Genomic DNA, 26,195 nt, shown 5'->3' with positions numbered 1-26,195 from the left:
TCAGGTCTTTGTGTTATCAACAAAACTTAAATCTTCCTGCGCCACCTTTTGCTGCTTTGATCTCGGTTTGGTTTATCAACAAAACTTAAGGCCGGCTAATTTTGCTGCTTTGTCTCGGTTTGGTTCCGGGTGGGCCCGGGCTAACCGGGTCAACGGGCCAGGTCGGGTCTCTACCTGCTCCCTACGCGCTGTCACTGCAGAAGTGCAGATTCAAGATGACCTTCTTGACTCCTTGTTCCTTGCTCCTCGATTGCACTTTGGATTTTAATATGCCATTCGGAAGCCAAACTGAAAAACGCAAGAACGAGGGGGACGAAAAAAACAGAGGTGACGGATGCATGGCATGCATGCAAAAGCAGATCGGCAGGGGCAGTGGTTAATTTGATGCACTGCCTCGTTTTTAACAGAATAACTAATCGTAAAAACTCTTCCAACTCACTGTAATTTTAAACGACTTATATGAATTCAAAAGAATATTAACGCATTTAAGGAAATACTTTATAGGACAAAAAACTGATTTGTAAAAAACACTTTTAGAATATATGTAATATTAGTATTATATATTTGCATGAACTCGGTCTGATACGCATTTAACTTTAGATCAGTTAGAATCGAGCAGAGGTTCTCGCGCACTCCATACGAATACTGAGCGCCCAATGTCAATTTACATTAAGAACGATTAAGTTAACTCCATATTCAAATTAGCAAGAACATGGGCCAACAGGAGCAACTAGTAAGAACAAAGAACTTATTGTTAATATAAACTCAGAGGCGCATCCACATGCTTTACTAAAGCAGGAAGCTTATTCACATTACGAAGCATTTAAAGTTAAGGCATAAGTAAAACAAAATTGTAGAATTTTAAGTTAAAATCATGCAAGTCCATTTCATCTGACTTCATATAACTAAATGAAGTCAAAATGAAATGACGAGTAAACAGTTTAGAGTTTTAAATAGACCTTTTGGATGCTATGGTAGGCGACCTTTCTTAAGGATGGAAAGCGAGTAATTAGCGGTATCAATGAGCTCAGCGATATTATGGAGGGAACGCTCCTCGGCACCGAACAAGAAGATGCTGCGGACCTCTGATTTTTTAGCAAGGCGAGCGGCATGGGTGAGAGGAAGTTCTGGGGAGTTGAGGCATCTCAAGAATTGACGGTACAGTGACAGTACCCTTCCTCGGTTCTTTGCCAAGTCTTCAGCAGTTGCCCATAAAAATCCTGTTCCCATTCTAATCGGATAAACTGTGAATAAAGAATTTTAGTTAAAGAAAATAGAAGTTAGAACTTCATTACACCTTAGCATCAAGTTCTCTCAAGTTCATAGCATCGGCTTATTGGAAACTGTAATAAGTTTAATATATCAATTGATTTGAAGGGCAAAAAACCCCACAATGGCATACAGAAGGATGTGATTTAGGAACAAAACAAAAACAAATAAATAAATATGCAAAAATGCTAATGTAATATAGGAATAGGAGAAGTTGCTAAACCAAATCCCTGATTCCTACGATGAAGAAAAAGTTCAGAGGAAAGAAGGCATATCCTAAAAGAAAAACAGTATGCAGAGAGGTGAAAGAAATGATTCCTCAATTTTTTTTTTTTTTTTTTTGCTTAGAAGGAATGGACAAAACACATTTTCCCTCATTGTTCCTGGGAGAGGAAGAGATGAATTTTTTATTTATTTAATGAAAAATGATTTAACAAATAATCATTAAGGAAACAATGGATGCAAAGCCAATGGTGAAAGAGAATGTGCTTAATCAAGTGATAACCTGCCAAGTAATTTTCATGGGGCAACTCTAAGATACCAAATCTCAGATCAAATCCGACACTTGTTGAGGATGAAGCTGTTCTAGCACCATTCAGTATCAAACTACCTAGAAACTGTATATAGTTTAAATGCTTTTGTCACGACCTGGAGACCTTCATCCATGTATGGAAGTTAACCTCCTTGATCGGGCAATATTCATTCCTGCATCAAAATCCATAAATAATACCCGACAAGGGTACACAGGTTGTACGAACATAAATATGTAATATTTTATTTAATGATGCCGACAATGTTCGACTCCAAAATCCGACTCTACTATACCCTAACATGACTGACAATCGACCTCATGCAGAAAATAAAATGATCAATGTCGAAATAGCAAAATGGATAAACAATCACTATGCAATGAATTAAACTTAGTGGACTCTGCCTAATCCGTCTCCATAACTGTCGCGGAGTATCTCTAAAGCACGCTCCAACTTTATTGATCAAACCTTGAAGATCGCCTTAACTCTGCGAATATGGAGGTCAAAGGAAAACAAAAGAAAGAAGAGTGAGCACAAAGTGCACAGTGGAGATATGAAAGACGTGCATGAAAATATTATTTAAAAGAGCAATACATTATTTACCCTTTTATAATATCATGTTCTTCGTCTTTCCTTCCCTTCTTAATTAATATCATCAGTTCTCCTTAATTTCTCATTTGCTAAAATTTTTTTACTCATTCTTTTCTTATTGGTAAACTACATACCATATACTCTTCCAGAAGGTGTCATAAGGTGAATGACCTGCATTCCACCTAATATAAACCCAATATGTTTAAATGAAAGATATTAAAGTGAGCGACCTGTAACCCACTTGGAAACGATGCATCGAATAGCCGAGTGAATGAACTACAATCCATTCATAACGAAACTACATCGTAAGTATGTATCTATACATACATAGGGTGAACGACCCGCAATCCACCCAAAATATCTCACAAATATATATATATATATATATACAAGATGAACGACCTGCAATCCATCCCGTGAGGTGCCCCACATAAGAATAGGGTGAACGACCTGCAACCCACCCCGTGAGGAGACATTATTTTCTCCCTTTGATCGAAGATTACTCTAATAGAACTAAAGTTTTATGGCACGAAAGTTGTATTCACTTCTTTTCGTAACTTGATTGAGAAGTTATCTAACTTCTTACAAGCCTTGAGACGAAACACTCTTATATAATTACATATTTAATTTGTTGGCTATATGATCATTGCGGTGCGTGTTTCTCACACCAACTCCTTGGATCACTGCCAAGCAATAGCATGATAAGCTATGCATTGACTTGGACGCAACTGCACAAATCCCCCTCATTAGAGAATATATATGTAATTAATGATTCTTCAACCAAATTTGACCTCCTCACCATATGTCTGGATAATCAAATATTCTCTCTCGATCAAACTATATGAATATATATATAATTAAATTCGTCCTCATGGAAATATAACTAGCAAGATTAACACATGGAATATATATAGAAGTTTACAAACATGAAATAAAACAGGACAAACACATATAAATAGCAAGATTAGTCCATGACAATATACATAGAAATTTACAGACAGGATATAATATAGGACAAATAACTATGCATAACAAGATTAACCCATGGAAAGATATAGAAGCTTGTATTTTTTTTTTCTAACGTATACTAAAACAAAGCTTCACATTTTGATGAATTGGAACATCTCTTCTCCATTCCTATTCACCCAGTTCATACCCTTTTTCCTTTTTTTTTTTTTCCTGAAAAGAGGTCCGAACTGTGGGATTTGCATGCTAATGCAAACAACCATCACTATTACAAACTATAACCATAAACAGAGAAAGAAAGAAACCTCAGTCCGTGTGAGGATCCGGGCAAACCAAGCCACAGTATTTACTTAATGGGAGCTACACCTAAAGGTGTATGTTAATCATGCACGAAAGCGAAGAAATCAAGCAAAAATCTAGGGGAAAACTCCACCTCAAATCGAAGGATCTTCTTTGTGGAGCGTCGGCGACACGACGACGATGGCGTGACTATGTTGGCGCTGGCTACCAGAGCGTTCAACAACCCCACAGTGGACGGCGGGGTTGATGACGGCGAAAATCGATTTTGGGCAAAAGTTAGAGTTAGGGCAAAATTTAAAGAGGGGACGAAGAAGAAGTCAATCATGTGAAGGAAGATTTCGGCCACCTCTTTTAATTGGATATTTTGCAAAAAGGTCCAGCCACATTTTGAAATTTACAACTAAATCCTTTTTTTCCAATAATATAACAGCTTTTTACTCTTGTTTTTAACCACCCAACATAAATCAACATTGTTATGCCTAGGATGCCAAAATCACTCTAGTGAAGTCACACATATTCTCTCTTATTATAAGAAATGTAAGGAATACCTTATGAGCAACCAAGGACCTCCTTTAACACCTTGCTAAGAAAAACAAGTAATATAAAGAGGTTCAACCCAACTATACTTCCACAGAGAGAAATCTAAGTTACATGAGATGAAAGCTCAATTACATAGGAAACTTAGGCAAGTCATTGACCAAGAAAACCCTCCCACTGAGGCAAGCCTTACCCCTGTTGGTTTATGTGAGAGAGTTTAAAGGACAAAATGAGAGCAAACTCGTTTGCTCCAAGTTGGTGAAATTGCAATTTTGGACTTGTGGGGGCCCACTGCTGTGAACTGCAAATTACCTCCCTATCACTTAAGAGGCATCTCAGTTTTGATTGCATCGATAGCCTACATGCCTTGTCGCACCATTGTTTTAGAAAGTATGTGGGGCACTCTATGAAATCCAAGGGTGTATCATCATAATTTACATGATTTTTATGTAAAAAAATTTCTGAAATTTTCGAGGAATTTGATTTGAGTCATTCATCTCTTAAGAATCACAATCTCTTCCTTATTTCCAACATGATCTAAGTGATCTCCGGTGACAATCACCAACAAGCGTCCTTCCTCCTGTCCACTCCTAAGTTCCTCCTCTTTGAGAAATTGCACATCTGGGTGTTCAGGTCATGAATCAGTAGCACTCTGCCTCCTTGCTCTCCCTTTTTTATCCTCACAATCTCTTGATTATTGGGAGCCCACAATGCTCCTTTCCATCTTTGTAGTTCCCTCGCCTCGCCTACTTTGATATCATAGTAGTTGCACACACATGCTCAACTCATTTATAGCCTTTGGCACCCTAAAATTTTGTCTATGAATAAACCAAATAGTGATTTTTTTTTCTCTTGTAATTGCATTTGTTAAAGAATATTGAATGATCCTATTTCAAACAATTTTATTTTAATGATATTAAGTGTTTGATATCAGTGGAATAAGCCTCCTAGTAATTTGTTAGCTCTAAGAGAAATTATGTGCTCCCAATGAGATCAACCTATACTATGGTCTACTCTATTGGTTTTTCTGAGACCAAAAGAACCAAATAAGGCACTAAAACAGTATTATTACCAAAACACCCTTAAAATCCTAAATTAACCAAACAAGACGACAATAATAAAATAGATAGCAATTAGGGTTTATAGATCCAAAACACAAGACAAACAAGAGCAAGGAATCTACACATCAACACTATAACGAACAACAGCAATTAAACTACTTGAAACAGCAAACATACACCACTGCACACGAGAATAGCCACAACTCACCCTCACCACAAGCTATCCAAAACCGGAAGGAGTGGGAATGAATTCAAGCTAAGAACAACACAAATTTTACGGATAAACAAATGCAAGCACTAGATCAGATTTGAAATGACTAGCAACAAAACGAGCAGTAACAGATCGCACACAACTCACCCCAGGGAAGGGAACGGCCTGGATACCCACAGATCAAGGAGCCACCTGAAAGAAAGGGGTGTGGCGCTGCTGGGGAGTGTCGATCGCTAGAAGAGACGCAAGAGATCTAGATAAGAGAGAGGAAAAGAAGGATAAGGAGAGGAAACAAACCCCACTGCCAGCTGCCAGAGGGGCGGCGAACCACCGCTGCCCACTGCGGGCGATCGCACAGCTCACGATCGGCGACGGAAGCGATAAGCGAAGGACGGAGGACGAAGAAGAAGTTGGGCTAGCGTAATGGAAAGAGGGGCAGCCACTGCCGCTCGTCGCCACCGTAGCGTCGTGATCGCAGCGGCGAATCGGAGAGAGAGAAATCGGCGGGGTTACTTCTCGTGAGAAGGCGGAAAGGAACGGAAACCTCCCACGCACAGCTCGGCTCTCTTGTCCAACATAACGGCCAATGGGCTTGAGTTTGGTGGGCCGACACAAGCTTGAGCCCATATGAATTGGGCTGGGCCGCATGCGGCTGGCCCGACTTAGAGTCCGGAAGCGACAGTGTACCAAAAGCTATGTAACAACCGTTAGCCGTCGAGGTGGACCAAGCAGGACTCTTGAGTCATTTTGTTGCCGTCAAACGCAACAGTGAAGGGCCGTCTAATTCTAACGCCGAACAACCGCCGCCACCGCATCTCTGTCCTCTCGTCCTCTTTAAACGATCCCCTTGCCTCCTCCTTATTCCTCCTTGCTTCCTCCTGGATCCCCCTCACCGCGGAACCTGGTGAGGCGATCGGAAGCGGAGCGTAGGCGAAAAATCACCCAGATCTCTCCATCTCACCATGGCTTCGGAGGTCTTTACCGACAAGAACGCCGTCTTCAGAAAGCTGAAGTCCAAGCCTGAGAACAAGGTGATGCACCGAAGCATCTAGATGCCGCCTCTCCTGCTTCTTGGAGTTGTTTGCCTCGATCGAGGTGTTCGTGGGATGCAGATCTTGATGTGGATCTGACGGGTTTGGTTCTTTTTCTCCTCCGCAGATGTGCTTCGATTGCAACGCCAAGAACCCGACCTGGGCGTCCGTCACATACGGGATCTTCCTCTGCATCGATTGCTCCGCTGTCCACCGCAGCCTAGGCGTGCACATTAGCTTTGTCAGGTAAGGTGTGCGTGTAACTTCCTGTAGTTCTCTTTTTTCCTTCACAGGTTTTGGTTATTGAATGATAGCTGATTGCTCCTTAGAAATTTTACCTTTTTTGTTCCTTAAGGAAGATTGAAGCTTTAGGTAGTGCGTTAACTTTATGACACAGAAACCTAATTAATTCACAGTAAGATCTCACCTTTGTCATAATTCTATTAGCAGAATCCTTCTGCATTTCTCTGGAATCTTGCTAACTATCGACTATCCTGTGTGATGCGATCACAAAAAGGATAAATTCAAAGGCCATTCATTTACCTGTTAATTGAGAGTTGTGTTTATTTAATTCCTATTGAATAATTTATTCCCTCATTTTATGTAGATTTTTTATTCTGTCATAGAAAAGAAACCCTCTTGGATGCCTATGCATAATCATCACCTATGGATTCCTTTCTCTTTATATCAATCAAATCAATGAAATAATATAGCCTTTGAGATTTGGAGGTTTAGCCTCTCAAGGTGATTATATCCTGTCCTATTTCCAGTGTTCTTATTACTGTGTTTATCCAATGATCCAATATAAATTACAGACATGTTGATATTAAGACTGAAATTGATGGAACAAGAGTGCTCAGGTAGCACAAAGTTTATCACATTGTCGTTTTAGCAATTTTCAGGTCTACCATTTTTGCGATCAAATACAACAACAACAACCAAGCCTTATCCCACTAGGTGGGGTCGGCTATATGGATTCTCCTACGTTATTGGGGTCTATCATCTACTATATCATCATTTATATTTAAATAAATTTTATCTTATTTTATTGTTACTAATCAAGTCTTAGTTTCATCATTTCACCTACCATTTTTGTGATATGATGTAAAGATAAATTCTTAGTTTCTTAGAAAAGAGTCAATATTATTTTTCATCTCTTTAAGAATGTTGAAGATGAGGTGGCATGGTTGGATTTTCTTTTATTTTGGTTTATTCTCACCGATAGTTCTGGAATTATATTTATGAACATCTAAGAAGGTTCTCAATGCCATCACGATCTATGTTAAAGATATATTAGATCTTTAATTTCTAATATTCAGAGTTCAATGTAGGTTGTATTGCCTCCCTGACATTTCCCACCCACTTCTAAGTTCAAAGTTAGATGATGGTATTTTTGTTAACGGGCAGTGTCCTAAAAAATGACCCAGGTGGTTGTGTAGGTGGCTATTTAGGTCATTAGTTGTGATCCAGTCCCTTTAGGCACCTCAGTTGCCTATGTGGGTTAAGTGTGTTTGTACATGAGCTAGACGGGCTATCTATGTGATGAAAAGAAAAAATTGGTTTGATTTATTTGATGATTATGAATTTAGTGAGAACTTTTGTGATGGTTTTTGTATGTTAAAAGAAAACTAGTTCTTGTGATTCTGAAATAGTAACTAAGTTTTTGATGTGGTAGCTCGCCACTTATAAGCTTTACCTTTTTATTTATTTTGCAAATAATATACACTCTAAATGTTAGTTATGTGCATGTTACTAATCAATACGGTCTATTGTACATTCTTATATTTGTGGTTTCATGGTGTATGATTGTACAATAGACCCGATGTGGTTTGACCCCTTTCTCGGGATCCCATATTGATGGAAGCTTCGTACACGGAGCTGTTTTATGGTGTATGACTGACATATTTTTCTCTATGACATTATAAATTGGATGGACTATCTACTATATGTTGTTGGATAAATATTAGTCAATGTTATCAATATAAATATAAATATATTAAATAAGTTTGCATATGATCTTGCGCGTTATATATATATATATATATATATATATATATATATATATATATATATTGGAGTTTGGAAGATGAAAATTACGAGGTCTGAACTCTTTTCTAAGCACTTACCAGTTCACATCATGTTTGAGTGGTCTTTATGCCCCATCATCATCATCAAGCCATGTTTGTTCCTTTGGGGTTCCGTGTCCTGCTCTACCCCCTACTTGACATGCCAATTAAATCTCAACATATAATAGTTTAAGGAGAGTTAAGTACACGATATATGTTCTTCTAAGGAAGCATTTTATACTGCTTTGAAGTTAGATCAAACCAACTTCACCATCAAAACCATTTATTGCCTGTCAAGGAGGCAAATAATACCATTTTGAAGCAGCAGCTCAACATTGTGCCTCCAAAGTTCTTAGCTCTCATGCTACCCCTTATTTTCTTATTCTTTTGATTTTTGTTCTATTTTTTATAATAAACTGGCATCAGCAGATGTAGAAACTCTAGTTCGAGTTGGAATTGTATAGAAATATGTTAGTTTCATATATAGGGTATTGCTTTATTAGCTATCATGTTATGACCCTATATACATTTCTATTTATGAACTTCTGTATTACTTTCAACTTTAACTTCCAAAGATTTTATGGAGTGTTATAACGTCAATATAAGTGTTTGACTAGATTTTTGAACTGTTACACGAAAATGCTACTTGATCGTATTTTAAGAAAGTTATCCCTCTATTTTAGATCTACAAATTTGGACTCATGGACTCCTGAGCAACTTAAGACAATGGTTTTTGGAGGCAACAATCGTGCACAAGTTTTCTTTAAGCAGCATGGGTGGACTGATGGTGGTAAAACTGATGCAAAGTATACATCTAGAGCGGCTGAGTTGTATAAGCAGATACTTTCAAAGGAGGTTGTGAAAAGCTTCACAGAAGATAATGCTATCCCTTCATCGCCTGTTGCTCCATCTGCTTCATCTGATACCACAAATGGATTTCCTGAACTTAAACTTGTAGATGCAATGAAGAACAGTTTGAATGATGAGAAGCCTGAGCCTGAAATTACACATTCACCTAAAGCTCCTATTCGTTCAACAGTCATATCCTCTATCAAGAAACCTATTGGTTCAAGGAAGACTGGAGGGAAGGCTGGTGGGCTGGGTGTGAGGAAGCTCACAACAAAGGTAATCTGCTACTTCGAAAGTTTGATGGTTCCCTAATCTCAAGCACAGGCTGGTCCCAAGTCATCTATAACACTTAGCATTTTTGTTGAATATTTAGTAAAACTAGTATGCTATGCACTTTATTTTCCCCCCTTCCAATATCCTTTCTTAATTTCTATGAAGGTTGTAAATGATTAACAAGGTGGTCAATGCTGCTATGTATGAACATCATACATGTAACAAATAGAGAATAAAGACACAAGTTATAGTGGCTGTTTTTGATAAATGATTTAGTCAACAAACTTTAGGTGTTTGCACTTTGGCATTCCATTTAAACCCTCATGTATTATTAAGATGAAAGACGAGATTTGTTTTCTGTTCATGTATCTGTACTTAGAGTCCTATGTTTTGAAATGTTACTCACTTTCTCTGATTCATGATCTTCCTTTTAGTGTGCCATCACATTAATATCTTTTTTGACCATGAACCTTAGTCTATCTGAAAGTTTATATTTCAGCCAAATGAAAGTCTATACGATCAGAAGCCTGAAGAACCAACTCCTGCTACAACATCTTTAGTTAAATCAAAGATAACAGATGCTCCATCGTTTCTTTCTCGGTTTGAGTATGTGGAGAACAATGCAACTGAGAAAAATGCTGAAGATGCTCAAGTTATCGGACATGTTGCTCCGCCAAAATCTTCAAGCTTCTTTGCGGAGTTTGGAGTAGACAGTGGGTTTCAGAAAAAGTCAAGCTCAACTTCATCAAAGGTGCAGGTATACCACTGCTAAGATATTTTATCACTATGTTGATATTGATGGGTATTTATATTTGTTTAAATTATTTCTGCAAGATTTAAGTCCTGTAGTAAAATGTTATAAATTATCTTATGATGTTTATGGCTCAAATTGTTAGGGATGACTAATAAACTTTGATCAAACATTTCTCTGCCATTACCACCTTTGGTATTTGTGACAATATTTTTCTTGAACTGATCAAATATCCATTAAGCAAGGGTAATTATTTATCTATTCCACCATAATCTATCTATTCTATGATTATATTTTATAATATTCTAGTATGATATAGCTCTGATACTTCTCTGAACTTAGAGAAGTAAAATATACAACCAATCAGTTCCAACTTTGGTTTGAAAAATAGTAGACAAAAACAAATTGAAATGAGAACCAGCCCTGAAAGATTAGATGCTGAAGCAGCCTGAAATTTGGGTAGGGCCTTGAGATTATGACTTTGTGCTGTAACCATGAAAGCCAAACTGCATCCTCAAGCAGATATGTGAATGCTGCAGGGTTCTATATCTATAGCTGAAAATTTGTGTCTTAAGAATTAACATGGATGTTTAACAATTAGTTTGGATACATTTTAAGAATAGTTGAGTCCTTTAAGAGTATCTGAGTCCATTTTTTAATTTTCAATACACTATTTTGTGTTTAACTGTAGTTGCTACATCTTTTTTCCACACTTCAACCTATTGCTCATTATATTGCCATTATACACTTCTATCATGGAATATGGTTGACTCTTATTTTGGCCTTCAACTTCAGGAAAGTAATGAAGCAAGGCAGAAATTCTCGAATGCCAAGTCAATTTCTTCAGCCCAATTCTTTGGAGATCAAAACAATGCAAGTGAGAATGAAGCACAGAACACCCTTCAAAGGTTCACGGTATGTGTAATTTATACAGGCATAACTTGTATTAAAGTTGTGCAACACAAGAAAATCTGTAGATTCATGAGCAAGTGCTAGGTAACTGCTATTTCCAAATGCTTAAGCTCATTTAGACTACTAAACACAAACCAGTAATAGAATGTAGTAGTGAGGTGAGCCTGAGCTAGGATTTCATTAATGGGTAATCACTTAATTCAAAAGCTGATTTTGTTGTACAAAAACCCAACCTATTTATTGCTTGGATTTTAGAACCGGATGATTGGATATACGGCATCTTGTAAGTAATTCCTCATGTAATCTTCTGATGCGCATGGTCTTATCACTCTTAGGGTTAACTTATTGTAGCTTTAAACTTTTTGATAATTTAGTAATATCCTGGTGAACGGTTTGGAATACCAAGCTTGATCTTCTTGATTGAGATTGACATAATTTGACTTCATCTCTATCTCTCTTTTACTAATGTTAGAATTTGATGGGTTATTGTTGTTATTATTATTATTTGAAGTGTTCGCCATTTTATTTATTTACATAGGACTCAAAAGCCATTTCAAGTGCCGAGCTGTTTGGTAATGGTACAGAAAATTCCAGTCTAGATTTGACTGCTGCTGATCTCATCAACCGTATCTCTTTCCAGGTACACTATTAGAGGTGTTGTTTTATTCACTTTGCTAACAAATTGGTGAGTACATGAGCGAGGATTTCCGTGAAACTAAAAATAATAATTAAATTAAGAGGGAGATTGCCTTCCGTCTTAAGAGGCTTCAATAAGTTTCATTTCTCATGGTCTCTCATGGGCAGTGTTCCCAAATTGGAATGGTGGGTGAACCAGTGGCCTTGCTGGTTCTTGGTTTTTCCAGCTGGTTCAATGGGAAATTGTGTCAATCCAATGGCCTTACTGGTTCTTGGTTTTTCCGGCTGGTTCAATGGGAAATTGTGCCAATCCAATGACCTTGCTGTTCCAGTCCAGCTTTGAAAACACTTAGTGCGGTTATCAAATTGGTGTTTAGGCTTTTAGGGATCCAGTTACAAGTGTCATCGTTTCCCGGAGTATATTCTATCTTGATTTACTTCATGTGCTCTTTGTACTTTTAGGCATCACAGGATTTATCTTCCCTCACAAACATTGCTGGGGAGACAGGCAAGAAGTTGACTTCCATTGCATCCAGCCTGATCTATGATCTTCAAGACAGAATCCTTTAGTTGAATTAGCATGCATTATCGGCCGCCAGTGCCACCTCAAAGATTGGTTCAAACATCAAGAAGTTGTAAGGTTTAGAAACATATTAGGGTATGCATTTTTTTTCTCAGGGATGTTAAACTTGGTTATTTTACAATTTTCCTATTTACATTTGATCTATATGTAGCTATTGTTGTTTAATTTGAACAGAAGCTTGAGTATCTCGGTTGCAACTATTACTTGGACTAATATTTCATTTGTATTTAAGAACCTGGTAAATCCCAAAGCGCTTCATACTTTGGTTTTCATGCCAGAAATAATTCGTGTAAGTTGTCGTAGGTGTAGCATTCTCTCATTATCTTCTGGTGACACTGAGAGTGTAACGAGATCAATGTTCAGTCAATAAGTGCTTTTTCTCCCTGCCATATACTATTTTAATTAGTCCAATATGACAATCTTACTTAATACTATTCAATATGTATGTATCATAATTATTCATAAATAATGTGTGCATAGATCATGAAACTTAGTGGTAATCTCGATTTACTTCCTCACATATGGTCATGAGGCTGATCGTGTGGGGGACCGTGTGGGGCTTGGATTCCATCTTTTGTAGAAGAGTTAATTTTTGTAATAAATTTTTTATTGTCTTAATATTTTATAATGTTTTTATATAGATTTAAACTTATATTTATATTTTTTTATTGATATGATTATTCTTATATTATTACATATTTTATAAAATTATAGAATTGCTTTCTTATGAATATTAAATTAAATATATATTTTTTGAATTTAGCTATTTCTTATTTAAAAATTGAGATGAATTGAATTGAGAATTTTTTTTACGAAGTTAAACAATTTATTTTCCTATTATAATAATTTTGTAAAAATAAATAAATTTAGAGATGATTTTAAAAACTAAGGATGCTTTTTCAATCGTTGTCCTTCTACCTTCCATAATCTACACCCTTTCAAATACGCAGCCAATAAGTAAATTTAACTATTGGGAAAAAAATTATTCATTTAATCTCATTAAATATGGTCTCTTCGTGACCGACCATTGTAACATGAACGCTCTTGGAGGCTTTTGAGAGCTTTACATCTTAAATAAAATTTGGGACTCCGCAACATGATCATATACCAAATTTGTACAGAAACAGAGTATTCAGTGTCTTTCTCACAAAGTGAAGCCATCAGACAACAATGCCATAATCACTAATTACAGATGAATCTCATGACGAATAGCAATCACTATTATCCAACTGAAACATCTGACAATCAAGTACAAAAGGGCAACACCAAGAAGGTAAAATCATACAAAAGAATAGCTTTTTTCTATGGAAATACAGATGGGTTGTTCAATGGATTTCATTCGACATTTTTACATATATTGGAGCTCAAACTTGGAGAAGGATCCAATGTGAAACAACAATTGTATCATCTTATCTGAACCACTCCTGAGTTATCAATATCCAAATCATTTGGCGCCCTCCAAAGCTCACGCTCTGTCTGTTTCTAAGCAGATCAAAAACTAACATCTGATCTCATATGATCCTGCTTTTGTGATGTAACGAACCCATTCAACTGTGTTATACCCACTCTTCTCCCATACCTTGAGGAAAAAGAAAAGGTTATTGTAGTAATGAGAAAAAGAATGATGACAGACAATTATTGTAGTGGAATAAATCAAATATGTACCTTGAGAAAGCGGACCCTCAGGCCTGATGCAGTGAACATTGGAACCTAAGGTAATCAAAGAATGAATATGCTATAGTAAATGAAAAACAATTATATGAAACAAAAAAAAAACAAATACAAATGTGAAATCTCAGAAGGCAATTGTGCTCGTTCTATGACAGTTCAAGTGGTGCGTGATGCAGATATTCAGGATTGCAGTAAATTATACAAGAAGTGTGTCTCATACATCTATGTATCAGTTTAAAAAAAGAACAAACTGGGAATTGGCAGCAAAAGAATTTCCGATTGGTTTGAGTGATCTGGCAATTGGTTCAAGTGGCGTTACTTCACTCACATGTGGATGATTAATCATATTTGAATTCAAGTGGATGCAGATTTCCAATTCTACACATTATAGTGGACACGTGGAAGATCATATAAATAAATACACACACACATATATACATAAGTTTGCTTGCTAGAACGGTCTTGATTATTTAACAAATGGATTTCATTATTTCATAAAAAAAGTAAGAGAGCAATATATCGTGTTGATCTTTTAAAAATCAGACTTTCTGATACAAGCTTACTATTTCATCCCTACTCCTGATTTCATTTTTGTGCTGAGAAAAGGCGTATGGCTATGAGCATTGAAACAGTATAATAGTGAGAAATAGTTTCATGCCCTTAAATTGGAACATAGATCACTCACAAGCTGTTGCTTGCTGCAACAAAAAATTGCTAATGGCGATATCCTGACGATACTCAACTTTTCCAACAAATTATAAGTGTCTAATTGACAAATAACTTCTTAACCAGTGCAAGATATAAGCTTAATATAAGAGAATTAACTTCAGCTGGAAAAAAGTAGGCATTTTTAGGATCAGAAATGGGCAAAAAACCTGGAACTCCATTTGAATAGGTGGCCGTGTCCATGATTTCTTTTCTGCCATTGTTGAAATCAATTCAACTTCTGCACTCATAGTTGACTCAGTTTGTCCTGGAAACTTTCTGATCCTACAAGTTTAGCATCAGACTGAATTGTTATCAAATCCAGAATCAAAATTCTTCTGATTAAGCAATGATACAAAAAAAAAAAAACAGATAGCTGCCTAGAATTCCAAACTGCAACTGATGCATTTATAACAGCTATCAGTTAGATTTTGCAAGGGTAAGAATCTATAATGAAAATGAAAGGCAAACTAGAGCATGTAGTGGCAAACAGAAATTTAAAGCCTTAGCTTGATCAAGCAAATCTGGGCACGTCAAAATAATCGACAGATGCACTGCTAAATAGTTCCTTGTTCTGAGACTGTCTAGATGGGGAAAACACCAGATGCCACTGCTCCACATGGTCAAAGAGTATAAACCCATAACTATTTAATTTATAATGGTTAATTACGTTAGTCTTGGTGCCAGCATTAGTGATTTCTAGATTAATCAGAAATAGAATCATAACCAACAATAGTTCAATTGTGTAGGCATGTTATTGAAATTGCAAACCATGTGACCCATGCATTATTGACTCCCCACAACTTATTATCCAACTAATGCCATTGAACATAAGGATAAACCCATCAAAACCATGTTCATATGAAGAAGTGTCCACAATAGCATGAGCAATGAAAAAATTGGAAAGGACATTTGCAAAAAAAAAATAATTTGTATATAGAGGAGGAAGATCAATCCACCATAAATAGATTTGGATGTGTGAAAATGAATGCCCTTGACTAACTCTATCACAAATTATCATGACAAAAAGGTGAGAAGAAGTTCAATGTCCCAGCACAGTCAGTCAGATTGACTTAGTATCAGAGCTGACTAACATTATTATAATTTTGAAAGGCAAGATTTTCAAATAAGAAAAAATGCTAAAAGATTTGTCTGCAAGAAAAACAATTTTCTCCTGTACAACATAAATCACATTATGATGCCAATAGATTGAATCAAATAGTAAATCCCAACAAGGATCAAATGTCAGAAATAAAGACCTCGTATTTGCAGAAGCTAATGCATCTAAGCCACTTTTATATAAATTTTATATTCCTATCCGAATTTTTACATTATTATATTCATTATCAGATAATAAATTAGTGAGGAAGCCTTTTATCCATTCCAAACATCACTTTGAATTGTCTAAATGATTCTAGTTTACGGTCTCTGATGCTTTTAATAATATAACTTATATTATCAGCCAATACAGAACGTTTGCTGATGGAAGTGCCAGGATATACGATCAGGTGATTCTCTACACGTAAACTTGTATAGATGAGTGACAAAAGGCCCTTTCATGTGATTTGCATGTCCGTGTAGTATATTTGACATTTTGACTAGAAAAAAAGGAAAGTTGAAAATTGCTTAGCGTATACACTGAATAGAATTTGATTCGTGATGATTGAATTGGCATCTCTCCCCATCCTCCAAGTCTTTGCCTGACACCCTGAAGGGGAGAGAACAGTTTACTGTTTGGTAATATATGAGTCTGGGGTGGCCACGACAATGACTCCAGAATAGCAGTGTAAGTGGTAATGGCAAGAAAAATGGTGAAGATGACTGACAAACGTAGAGAAGTTAGTTTGAACCGTTTTCAACTCCTCTCTTACATTTTTTCCTTTTTTTGATCCTCCCATTATTTTGTCAATTTAATCATTTCTATCAGAGGTGGCCATCGCTGAGGACCATGGATATGGTTACTACGCCAAAATTGTCTGGAATCTGTGAGGATAAACCAATAAACAATCTCACTCAAACCACACTAATTCACACCCAATTTTGATTAGCTTTTCAAAATAACCAATTCCCAGAGCAAGCACACATTGGATAAGATTTTGGATTGAAAAGGAAAAAAATATTGATAGGAAATATTATCCATTCATCACCCACAAGGACTAATTGTGGAATAAAGGGCAGCTATCAGGTTAACAAAATGGGTTGGCACCTAGCTAAATTAGACTTTGTCACATAATCTAAGCTACTTGGGACTTGGGAGGTTGTTAAAATGATCTAAAACTTTAAAAGCTATTTGCGTTCTTCATTTGAAGTTGTACAACCCTATAAGCATCAGAAATAGCCTAAGAAAATAAGAAACTATCAGAACCATTAGAGCAAGTCATATTGCCTTTCAAGAAAGCAATAGCAAATTGTATTTCAGCCTCATACCTAAAGGCACACAATACCTTATGTAAATGCACAATCTGAAAAACAGAGTAGCACTAGTTCAAACCAAGTCTCAAACCTGAAAGACCTATAATGCTATTAGTTTGCAAAATGATATACCAACTTCTACTACCGAACGACAGAATAAAATATAACTGCTGCCAAATTACAAGGTAGGGAACTAATCATGAGAGCACAGTGCAACCCCTTTATGCTAGCAAGGGAGAAGTAATGAAGCCTCAACATTTTCTTGCATTAAATAAATAGAATAAATGCACAATTTGAGTTATACAGCTTTCTTTTCTACTGAATGAACATTACTTCTTGGCTACAAAATCTAATTGTAAGTCTACATTGGACTTGTATGTTCAACTCTTATAAGATGACAGTTGCATGTAGTGCATCAATTACAGCATAATGCAAATTGCAAAAGATGCTGAAACAAAAAATGAATACGAAGGCATCAATTTTAAATGGAGTAATAGGCAAAACTTACTTCCACACTAAACAATCTATGGAAGCATTATACTTGGCTCGACCACTCGTTACTTGGAAACTTGTTTTTGCAGTTTGTTTAGGAACTGGAACTTTCACTACAACACCAAGAGCGAACATTTTGGCCCCAAAGACACTCTTAACCTGAATATCGTGGTAAAGAAACACATTAGTAAACTGAAGATCATAAATGTAAAGTTTCAATTACAACTAACCTTGACATTTACTTCCATCCGTGTTCTACCCAATTCCTTGATTGTTGGCAACACACGAAAAGGTAGATTTACACCCTCAGTTATGCGATACCTAAAGGTTATGTGAACAACCATCTTGAGGTGGTTTCAAAAGGAATATAGACAATATACTGTCTGAAACATTCTTATATCCAAAATGGAAAACAAAGAAATTTTCTTCTCTAAGGCAGTTTATTTGGGTGAGATTCTTCAAACTCTCTGCTTTGATTATGATTCACAACCCAACAGAAAAGAGCAATGCTAAAACATGTAACATGTACTTATCATTGCCATTCTTATAGCATGTAATTTAAGACACACTTAACATTTTGCCAAGACAATTACAATATAAGTGAAACACAAATAAAAAAAATTAAAACACCAGTGTCAGTTATCATCTGCGTGGCACAAGTTACGATTGCAAAATTTTGGAGTCAATTTGTGGAATATTTCCCAAGTATAGTATTAATCAATTATGTGATCTGAAATCTAGTCACTTAAGTTGCAGCAGTGAACTAACTTGTTCTGTCAAGGCTCAATCATACTAGTAGAGACAATCGAACAAAAAATTAGATAATTTCACAGTCCAATTGATTATGAGATTGTTCTTTCGCATCAATAAAAGGCAAATTGATAATTTTTTAAGAGGTACATTCAAATTTATGTTGATAAGGACAAAAAATACATTTGTTAGTGAATATTAGCAAAAAAAAAAAAAAGAACATAAACCTCCTATGTACTAAACCAAAAGGTGATCTCACGAATATTGTAGCCAAATACAATTCTTACTAGCAAAAATTGAGTAAGAAAATTACTTCATCAATTCAAATTCACCATCAGGAGGCACAAAACTGACGGTCTTTTCTGAGTTGAACCTCGTCAAATTTACACATTGGTGAAAAGTGACATCATCTAGTTCTATGGTCTTTCCACTGAAAAGAAGAAATGAAACATTGTTAGATTCAGCCAAGAAAATTTAAGTTACACCAAATAAGATGTTAAACTATTGTAGAAAACATGAAGAAAAAAAAGTTAAAACTAGGATGCAAAAGAGCTGCGCATCTTTTGGTTAACACTAAATGATCTTACCAAATTAGCATGCCTCATAAAAACAAAAGAAGCTACAACAGAAGTGAAGAAAACTTTGCAACTGTTGAAAAGCATATGACTAACATTTCCAGTTAATTTCTTAAGGTCATAATTAACCTTACAAAAAAATTTCAATGTCAAAATATAAAGGATACACACTGAATAAATATTCCTGCTCTATCAGCATAAAGAATGGAAAAAAGATTTCTATGTGTATCAAATAGAAGATCAAAAGCCTAAATGCAGACTGGAAAATTTCCACATATCGAATGAATTATCAATAGCATAAAAAGAAGGTAAAATATTAAAACGTCTTCATTTGATTGTAAACCCAAACCTTTTTCTCTCCTAACTTTGGTGTTATTTGATTCTAACCCTACAGCATTTTTGTTATTGTTATTGCAAAATTAAGTGTATCTGGAAATTTGAAATACCACCATGCTAAAGACCTGGGAAGCTCAGACTGGTAAGCTGTCTTGGGGAAGTACACTACTCAAGTAGAAAGAGACTGGAAACATTTCTCAAGGCACTAGCAAGTCTAACTTATTTTACCTTTTTATAGGCCTGGATTTTAGTTGTGATTCCTTTTCAAGACCAATCTTATCATTTAATCCTAACTTAAGGTCAGGCATCCCAGAAAGAAAGCACTTCATGAGAATCTTTCCAGTCACATCACAACGTAGAACACTACCTGAAAAGCATAAACAGATGTCAGAGATGAATGAGATAGGCTAACATACAAATACAAACCTTTGGAGGACATAAGAAGATTAACACTTTCAACAATGTCCAGGAAGACCTGAAACATATTGTCATCAGTACTAGAATTTCTTAGCAAGATATGAGCATAAAGGTCTGATAAGATCACCTCATTCTTTTTGTACACAAGACCTTCACGTCTCCAACCAACTGCACCTGTAACTTGGAGAGTTGCATTCGGGACAGGCTTATCTGAGGGCTGAGTTTGCATAAAAACAACACAACATGGATGTGAATAAATAACAAATTCTGCTAATTCAGGCAAACTAATAGAACGTGAAACTAAACTAAAATGGCAATGAGAAAGTAATGGAGCCTTTGACATCTCACCTTGGAGGAAAATGGTGAGCGAACTCCTTCTTGAGTGATGTAAAGCTTCAAAATCTCAGGGGAAAGATTTTGGGGGTATCCAAAATCCATAATCTCTGAGAATCAAACAAGAGAATATCGTGACCCATGTTATATAGATACATGTGTGTGTGTGTGTGTGTGTGTGCGTGCGCGTAATTAGTTATGAAGGCAACAATGAGTTGACAAGAACAAGCAGCTAAGATGATATATCTATGACAACTCACTGAGTACTTGTATACATTGTTATGTTGTTAGCTTATGAATATCTTTGAAGCTTATTTAGTAATAACAATTGTGTTTTTTTTTTGAAAAAAATTATTTTTCTGATATCCCATTAGACCTAGAAGGGAAGCCTTGAAACAACAGTAAAGTTATTGCCATGTAACCTAGAGGTCACAAGTTCAGGTCTCGAAAATAGCCTCTTGCAAAGCAAGGTAAGACTGCATACAATAAACCCTTCTCCAGGACCACATTGGCGAAAGCTTTGTATATCGAGCTGCCCTTTTTATATCCCATTACCCCTAAAATAAGATCGAATGAGAATGCATGAAGCTTGTGGGATTTATGTGATAGGGTAGGGATGACTATATTGCTGAGAGCAAACTCCAAGTTAATATGAAGCGCATGAATACAAATTATGCACTGAAAGAGGATTCCGAATCTGCTTTATCTGCAAAGAAGAAAGCTATAAGGAATGCAACTATGAATCTCATAGAGAGAGTTTGATTATGGCTCAAGATGAACATTGGCAGCATGCTTAACACATGCAAGTTGGATGGGAAATGATGCTTCTTGCTTGCCAAATTTACTTGCCAACCTGTCCTCAACACTCCCCTACTAAGATTGTAGCTGATGAACACTGTCTGATGTAGTTCCAGTGGTGTGTCAGTTCCCCACTCAGAGCATCATGTTTTCATGAGTCTCAGTGTGGACTAATACAAAGAAAAGTTCCTCTTGTTTGTATTGGGCAAGATGAGAAAGATTTAAAATCATGCATAGAAGGACACCAACCTATCAATTCAAACACCTTTCCTGGTGTCTTTCACACTTTTTCTTTCTGCAATTTCCAAACATAAAATTGCTAGCTCTTCTAATTTGATATTTGATAGGCTTCTTTCTTCCTTGAATTAGAGAAGAGTAGCATATTCCCTAGGCATTTATAATCTCTTGCAAATTCCAAGATCCAATAAGCTAGAATATTCTTACCATTGTACAATTAACATATGCTATCATCAGCATGAGGAAGCCAATCTAATGATGTATATCTACTAAAGATGTATGAGGTCATAACTCATGATAAAGTAGAATAGCAATCCAATTTAACCAACCAGTTAAATAGGGGAACTAATATCACTAATCATTTCCTGCTATAAGTTATAACCATCAAATGTAACGAACCCAGTCCAGAAGATTTGCAGAAATGCAGAGTAGGGGTGAAGTCCCTACAAGTATACACAGTCTTAACCAGAAGAAGCTGGTTTCCTTGCACAATTACTAGTGGAAATACAGAGGTAATAATAATTTCTTTTCAGATTTAGTAGGAAAAGAACTTATGAAACAAATAATAATAACAATAATAATGGAACAAACTACATAAAAACCAATTCAAAGTTTAGTTTCAATGAGTGAACACGTGGATCCATCCTTTTGTACACACTATAAGACCTGTTGGATCATTGATGCAAGAAAAGTCATATCATATGATAATGGAAGCATGCCAATGACTATACAAATAAAGATGAAGAACATTTCTTCTAGAATTCTTCTTAAATAACTTCAAAAAGCAATTCATGAGGATGAAATAATTCAACTAAAATATGATTTAACAGGTTACAAGAATTGTACCACAACAGAAAAGCAGTGCATACCATCAAGAAGTTCATAAATCAGAACAAAGTTATTCCGAATGGCATCTTCATCAAATGCACCACCAAAATATGATTTAAATAATGCAACAGCCTGATTATTTGCAAAGAAACCCAAATGTTACCAAGAAAACATGCCAAGGAAAAGATTTAACAGAGAGAGCTACAATTCTTTTGCTAGAAGGTTTTATCACCAGCTCTAATATAACTCGTAAGATAAAGTTATTACACAATGTCAATCACTTCTGGATATATATTTAGGAAGTGCAATGTAACTAATAACTGTAGGGAACCATTTACATACAGAATTAGCACAATAAAGAGAAATATATGTGACTAAGTGTAGAATGTCAAGGTGGTGAAGCAAATAAATAAAGACCCTTTGAAAACAAATTGGTCCAATAAAATAAGTCCATTCATGGTCTAATTTTCCTTTTTTTTTTATTGCTGCAATTATAGTCAACTGGAATGATAATACCAATTCAGAAATCAGTTTTCATGTTCATTATGCCATGCTTATATTTTTTATCTTAATATTTGTATGTCTTACAAAGTATCATAACAACAAGCTTAGACTAATTTAGTCACTCAGAGCATGTTAAACTTAAATTTTAGCACATAATGACATGACTATGCTTATTGAAACTTTAAATATTTGTATAGTTACATTTTGATCACATGATCACACTTTGAAAAATGATCTTAAGATATTTATCATGCTTATACATACGATTTCCCATGCTTTGATAGACTTTTTGTCATTTAAGGGCTTATTTCGTATTTAAAGTTATAATCATGAAAAATCATAGAATAGAAGTGTGCCATGTTAACATGAATTTGATATACATTAACTTATGCTTTGTTTGTTTACTTGTTTAATCACTATGCTTACTTTACAACTTTGTGATAATGTATCTAACATACATGATTTATCAAATGTTTAATTGTTTGTTGTATGACAAAGGGGGTGAAATGTTGAGGTTTAAGTTAATAAATCTGCCCTAATTGGAAAACAAAGAGTCACTTGAAAGGTAGCTTATCTCAAGGGTCATAACCAAGATGGAAGAGAGCTTAGGTTGAGGCAGAGCTTAGGTCATCTAGTCAATTGGAGGAGACTGGAATATGTTCGTTAGAGGGCTTATTATATAAGATCCTATTGAGTTTTGGGGCATAAAAGTCACACATAAAAACTTGTGAATTATCTATGCTCACTTATATTGCTCAAGTGCCTAAAATTCTTCAAGATATTAGACAAGGATTGGTAGACTTCAATCATTAAGCTCTCAGTGATTTAGTCTCTCCTAGTCTATTATTTATCTTAGGGAGAGATGATATATTTGTGAGTGAAATCCTCTATTAACGATCAAGCTTGTGACATCTTGTAAGGTAAGGTGTATCCTCATTTGTAGAGATTTACTCCATTACCTTTTGAATGGGTGATTTTAATGGATTCGCCGGGTTGACGGACCAAATGCATCATAGGTTGTGGAGTAGGAGTGGAATCTCTAAACCATGTAAATTCTTGCCAAGCCATATAGATCCACATTAGCTTGTGAGACCCAACCACTAGCCTGAAATGTTTAAACCTAAATTAATAGTAATTACTCGCACATACGTGAGACTAAACTAAGCTATTACAAAGATTCTCTAATAAAGACACTAAAACAATGAAGGACACGGGGAGTGGAGTGGTGTACATACCAATCACTACACATATTTTACTAGAAGCTCGATAGTAGGCAAACACATAAAATTGTCCCCTAACAGCCATATCTATATAGCAAAGTCATCAAGGTATCAAACAACTAATAAGAAAAAGTAGCATTTAAGCTTATCCTAAACAAAAGTTTATTAAGCACTGAACATTAGGTGTTAACTTTGGTGGTCCATTATCCCATATATTCTTTAATTTAAAGAACAAAGAACGTGATATGTTGTGTATAACTCTTAGAAGTCTGAAGCATTTTGAAGCATCGAATCCATTATAAATAATGATGAAAACAAGATGATAATTCCTAAAGAAAAAAAATTTAGGATATCTCACATTAAGGTTGAATGAAAGTGAATCCCTAATTGCAAGTGTTAAATTTAGTTGTAAGAGGAAACATATTGTTAATTCGCATACATAAGGTAATAACCCAGAGAAGATCTATTATGCACCACCTAGTTAATAGAAGTTAAATAGATTGCGTTGGGTATGTTTTTACACATTATTGTTGCTCTTAACACTAAAACTTAATTGCCTATCAAAATACCCTACCAATAAAGATATTCCCAGGATAACAGACGAATAATGGAAATACTAAGCAGCTTACCTCAACAACAAACTTGAAAGCACAGGCAACATTGGCATTGCCACTAACAACGATCACTATGTATACATTACTAATTCTCATGTAGAGAAAGGAGCAGCCTCCAATTTGGCGAACAGGACATGTGCCAAGTTCCTTCGTCTGCATGATATGAATCCGAAATGCATCCACCATATTCCCGCTGAATAGAGTTTATAATATCAAAATATCGAATTTTTTAGCAAAAGCAGCGCACAAACTCTGAAAATAGAAAGGTCACTTACGCGCTAACGGGCCACGATTCGAAAATCATATTTTCAAAAATGAAAAAAAAAATGTATAATTCCATTTTCAGTAGACGCAAGCTCAAAAAGGAAAAACAAAGTGGAGATTTTGGATAAGATCACCGATAAGACACGCAGACATGATAACTACAGCGTATCAGTGAATCTCCACTAATTAAAATGTCAGAAACTGGAAATCGATAGAAGGTGAAGATAGACGCTTGCTTACCCCACATCGTCGCGGTAAAGGCGATTGATGAGAACATCGCCGCGTAGATTCAGGAAGTAAATAGCGGATGCCGCCACAGGCATCTCGTCCGCGGAAGAGATTCGGAACCCAGAAGGCCCGTAGCCGATCTAGATCGGTACACAAGCCTGAAGGCGAGCCAAGAAAGAAGGAGATAGGCAGAGATCCTTCCTACCAAGATTTAGGTATCACCCTCAATCGTTCTTGGCGATGATGCAAGGGGTCTCAATTCTCAGATCTGAAAATTAGAACTGGAAAAGTCAGGATTCGTGGGGGAAGAATGGAGAAGAAATTGGGCTTTCGGGACCGGAGGGCGGAGGCTTTCTCTTTGTTTTCCCCCATTATTTTAATGTTTATTTATAACAGCGTCCTTTTTCACCGACGGAGTTATTTATATAAAACTATGTAGCAAATAATAAATATTCTGAAATTTAAATCTCAAATAAAATAAATATTTTAAAAATTAATCTCTAAATATACATGTATACTTTGAATTTATTTAATAGATAAATAAAAAAAAATATTTATAAAAATTTAACCTCTTAGCTATGAAATTGGGGTCAAGTGGTTACGAGTTGATCGTGAAGTAAATAGATAAATAATATTGAAAATTAATTTTTTAAATATATATAAATTGTATTCATGGATAAATTAAAAAAAATCTACTTTCAAAATTAATCGAATCAAATCCAAATATTTAAATTATCAGATAAAAATAGATAAACAAAAGAGTATTTTATAAAATCTATAATCATTTTATAAACACACAATTTTCAACCATCAGCATATTAAACATGATCAATCACTCCACTTTAGATAAATTGACTAACAATTTATGTTACAGTTGATTAATGTCAAACTTGTACGAGTGCTATAAACAGACATGCCAATCTTTCTTAAATCTATCTGACCCTTTCTACAAGGTTAAATTGTTCAATAAGCTGTTCAGCTCCGTCATTGTGTTCAACGACATCGTTTTTTATCTCAACGACATCGTTTTTTGGTGGTCGATCTTACAAGTCAACTAAGTCTCCTTTGTTCTCGTTAAACAATTGTGGATGGGTAATATCACTACGAACCATCTTATCTCGATCAGTTGACTATTTGTATTTTTTATTGATAGAATTATCTGATTTAATTATTTTTGACGGAAATTAAAATTAATATTTGTAATAAGTTACTTACGCCAGCGGCGCCTACTTATGATTCCTTTGC

General features: G+C 35.6%; 3 protein-coding genes across 7 annotated transcripts; 1 reads left to right on the top strand and 2 right to left on the bottom strand.

Moving 5' to 3' along the window:
* Nucleotides 1–773: 773 nt before the first annotated feature.
* On the bottom strand, nucleotides 774–5,985 carry LOC141838673 (uncharacterized). 4 transcript variants are annotated; one of them, XM_074726215.1, is made up of 2 exons: nucleotides 5,613–5,985; nucleotides 774–1,244 (listed from the first exon to the last, which is right to left on the bottom strand). In XM_074726215.1, exon 2 carries the CDS (start codon nucleotides 1,228–1,230, stop codon nucleotides 970–972), a length of 261 nt encoding a protein of 86 aa, XP_074582316.1. In that variant the 5' UTR covers nucleotides 1,231–1,244; nucleotides 5,613–5,985; the 3' UTR covers nucleotides 774–969. The 4 variants fall into 4 exon arrangements, 3 of the variants coding, with proteins under 3 accessions (XP_074582316.1, XP_074582318.1, XP_074582317.1); XM_074726217.1 differs by having other exon boundaries at nucleotides 774–1,231; XM_074726216.1 differs by lacking the exon at nucleotides 5,613–5,985 and adding an exon at nucleotides 3,790–3,964.
* Nucleotides 5,986–6,247: 262 nt separating this feature from the next.
* Nucleotides 6,248–12,751, top strand: LOC141840909 (putative ADP-ribosylation factor GTPase-activating protein AGD8). Of its 2 annotated transcripts, none has more exons than XM_074729010.1 (7): nucleotides 6,248–6,496; nucleotides 6,624–6,742; nucleotides 9,246–9,687; nucleotides 10,184–10,435; nucleotides 11,231–11,350; nucleotides 11,886–11,987; nucleotides 12,446–12,751. In XM_074729010.1, exons 1-7 carry the CDS (start codon nucleotides 6,428–6,430, stop codon nucleotides 12,551–12,553), a joined length of 1,212 nt encoding a protein of 403 aa, XP_074585111.1. In that variant the 5' UTR covers nucleotides 6,248–6,427; the 3' UTR covers nucleotides 12,554–12,751. The 2 variants fall into 2 exon arrangements, with proteins under 2 accessions (XP_074585111.1, XP_074585110.1); XM_074729009.1 differs by having other exon boundaries at nucleotides 6,252–6,496; nucleotides 10,184–10,441.
* A 1,014-nt stretch (nucleotides 12,752–13,765) lies between these two features.
* LOC141839041 (AP-2 complex subunit mu) lies at nucleotides 13,766–25,287 on the bottom strand. Its single transcript, XM_074726691.1, has 13 exons — nucleotides 24,963–25,287; nucleotides 24,474–24,651; nucleotides 22,162–22,252; nucleotides 20,273–20,367; nucleotides 20,052–20,141; nucleotides 19,934–19,982; nucleotides 19,736–19,874; nucleotides 18,910–19,026; nucleotides 18,077–18,167; nucleotides 17,863–18,005; nucleotides 15,113–15,227; nucleotides 14,232–14,276; nucleotides 13,766–14,145 (listed from the first exon to the last, which is right to left on the bottom strand). The coding sequence occupies exons 1-13, from the start codon at nucleotides 25,043–25,045 to the stop codon at nucleotides 14,065–14,067; spliced, it is 1,317 nt and encodes a 438-aa protein (XP_074582792.1). The 5' UTR covers nucleotides 25,046–25,287; the 3' UTR covers nucleotides 13,766–14,064.
* Nucleotides 25,288–26,195: the final 908 nt, after the last annotated feature.

The sequence above is a fragment of the Curcuma longa genome, chromosome 11, assembly GCF_044706935.1.
Source record: "Curcuma longa cultivar G26 ecotype Majalengka, Jawa Barat chromosome 11, ITB_CL_G26_1.1, whole genome shotgun sequence".
Lineage (NCBI taxonomy): Eukaryota > Viridiplantae > Streptophyta > Magnoliopsida > Zingiberales > Zingiberaceae > Curcuma > Curcuma longa.
The sequence above is the reverse complement of the archived record's forward strand: the minus strand, read 5'-3'. Positions and strand labels throughout refer to the sequence as shown.

Excerpts from the sequence above, each read along its gene's own strand:
- LOC141838673 (XM_074726215.1), bottom strand. The coding sequence starts at position 1,230 with ATGGGAACAGGATTTTTATGGGCAACTGCTGAAGACTTGGCAAAGAAC.
- LOC141840909 (XM_074729009.1), top strand. The coding sequence starts at position 6,428 with ATGGCTTCGGAGGTCTTTACCGACAAGAACGCCGTCTTCAGAAAGCTG. Across the intron at positions 6,497-6,623 it reads AGTCCAAGCCTGAGAACAAG|ATGTGCTTCGATTGCAACGC; the intron begins GTGATGCACCGA and ends TCTCCTCCGCAG. Across the intron at positions 9,688-10,183 it reads TGAGGAAGCTCACAACAAAG|CCAAATGAAAGTCTATACGA; the intron begins GTAATCTGCTAC and ends TTTATATTTCAG.
- LOC141839041 (XM_074726691.1), bottom strand. The coding sequence starts at position 25,045 with ATGCCTGTGGCGGCATCCGCTATTTACTTCCTGAATCTACGCGGCGAT. Across the intron at positions 18,168-18,909 it reads GGTGAATTTGAATTGATGAA|GTATCGCATAACTGAGGGTG; the intron begins GTAATTTTCTTA and ends CATAACCTTTAG. Across the intron at positions 14,277-15,112 it reads CTATTCAAATGGAGTTCCAG|GTTCCAATGTTCACTGCATC; the intron begins GTTTTTTGCCCA and ends TGATTACCTTAG.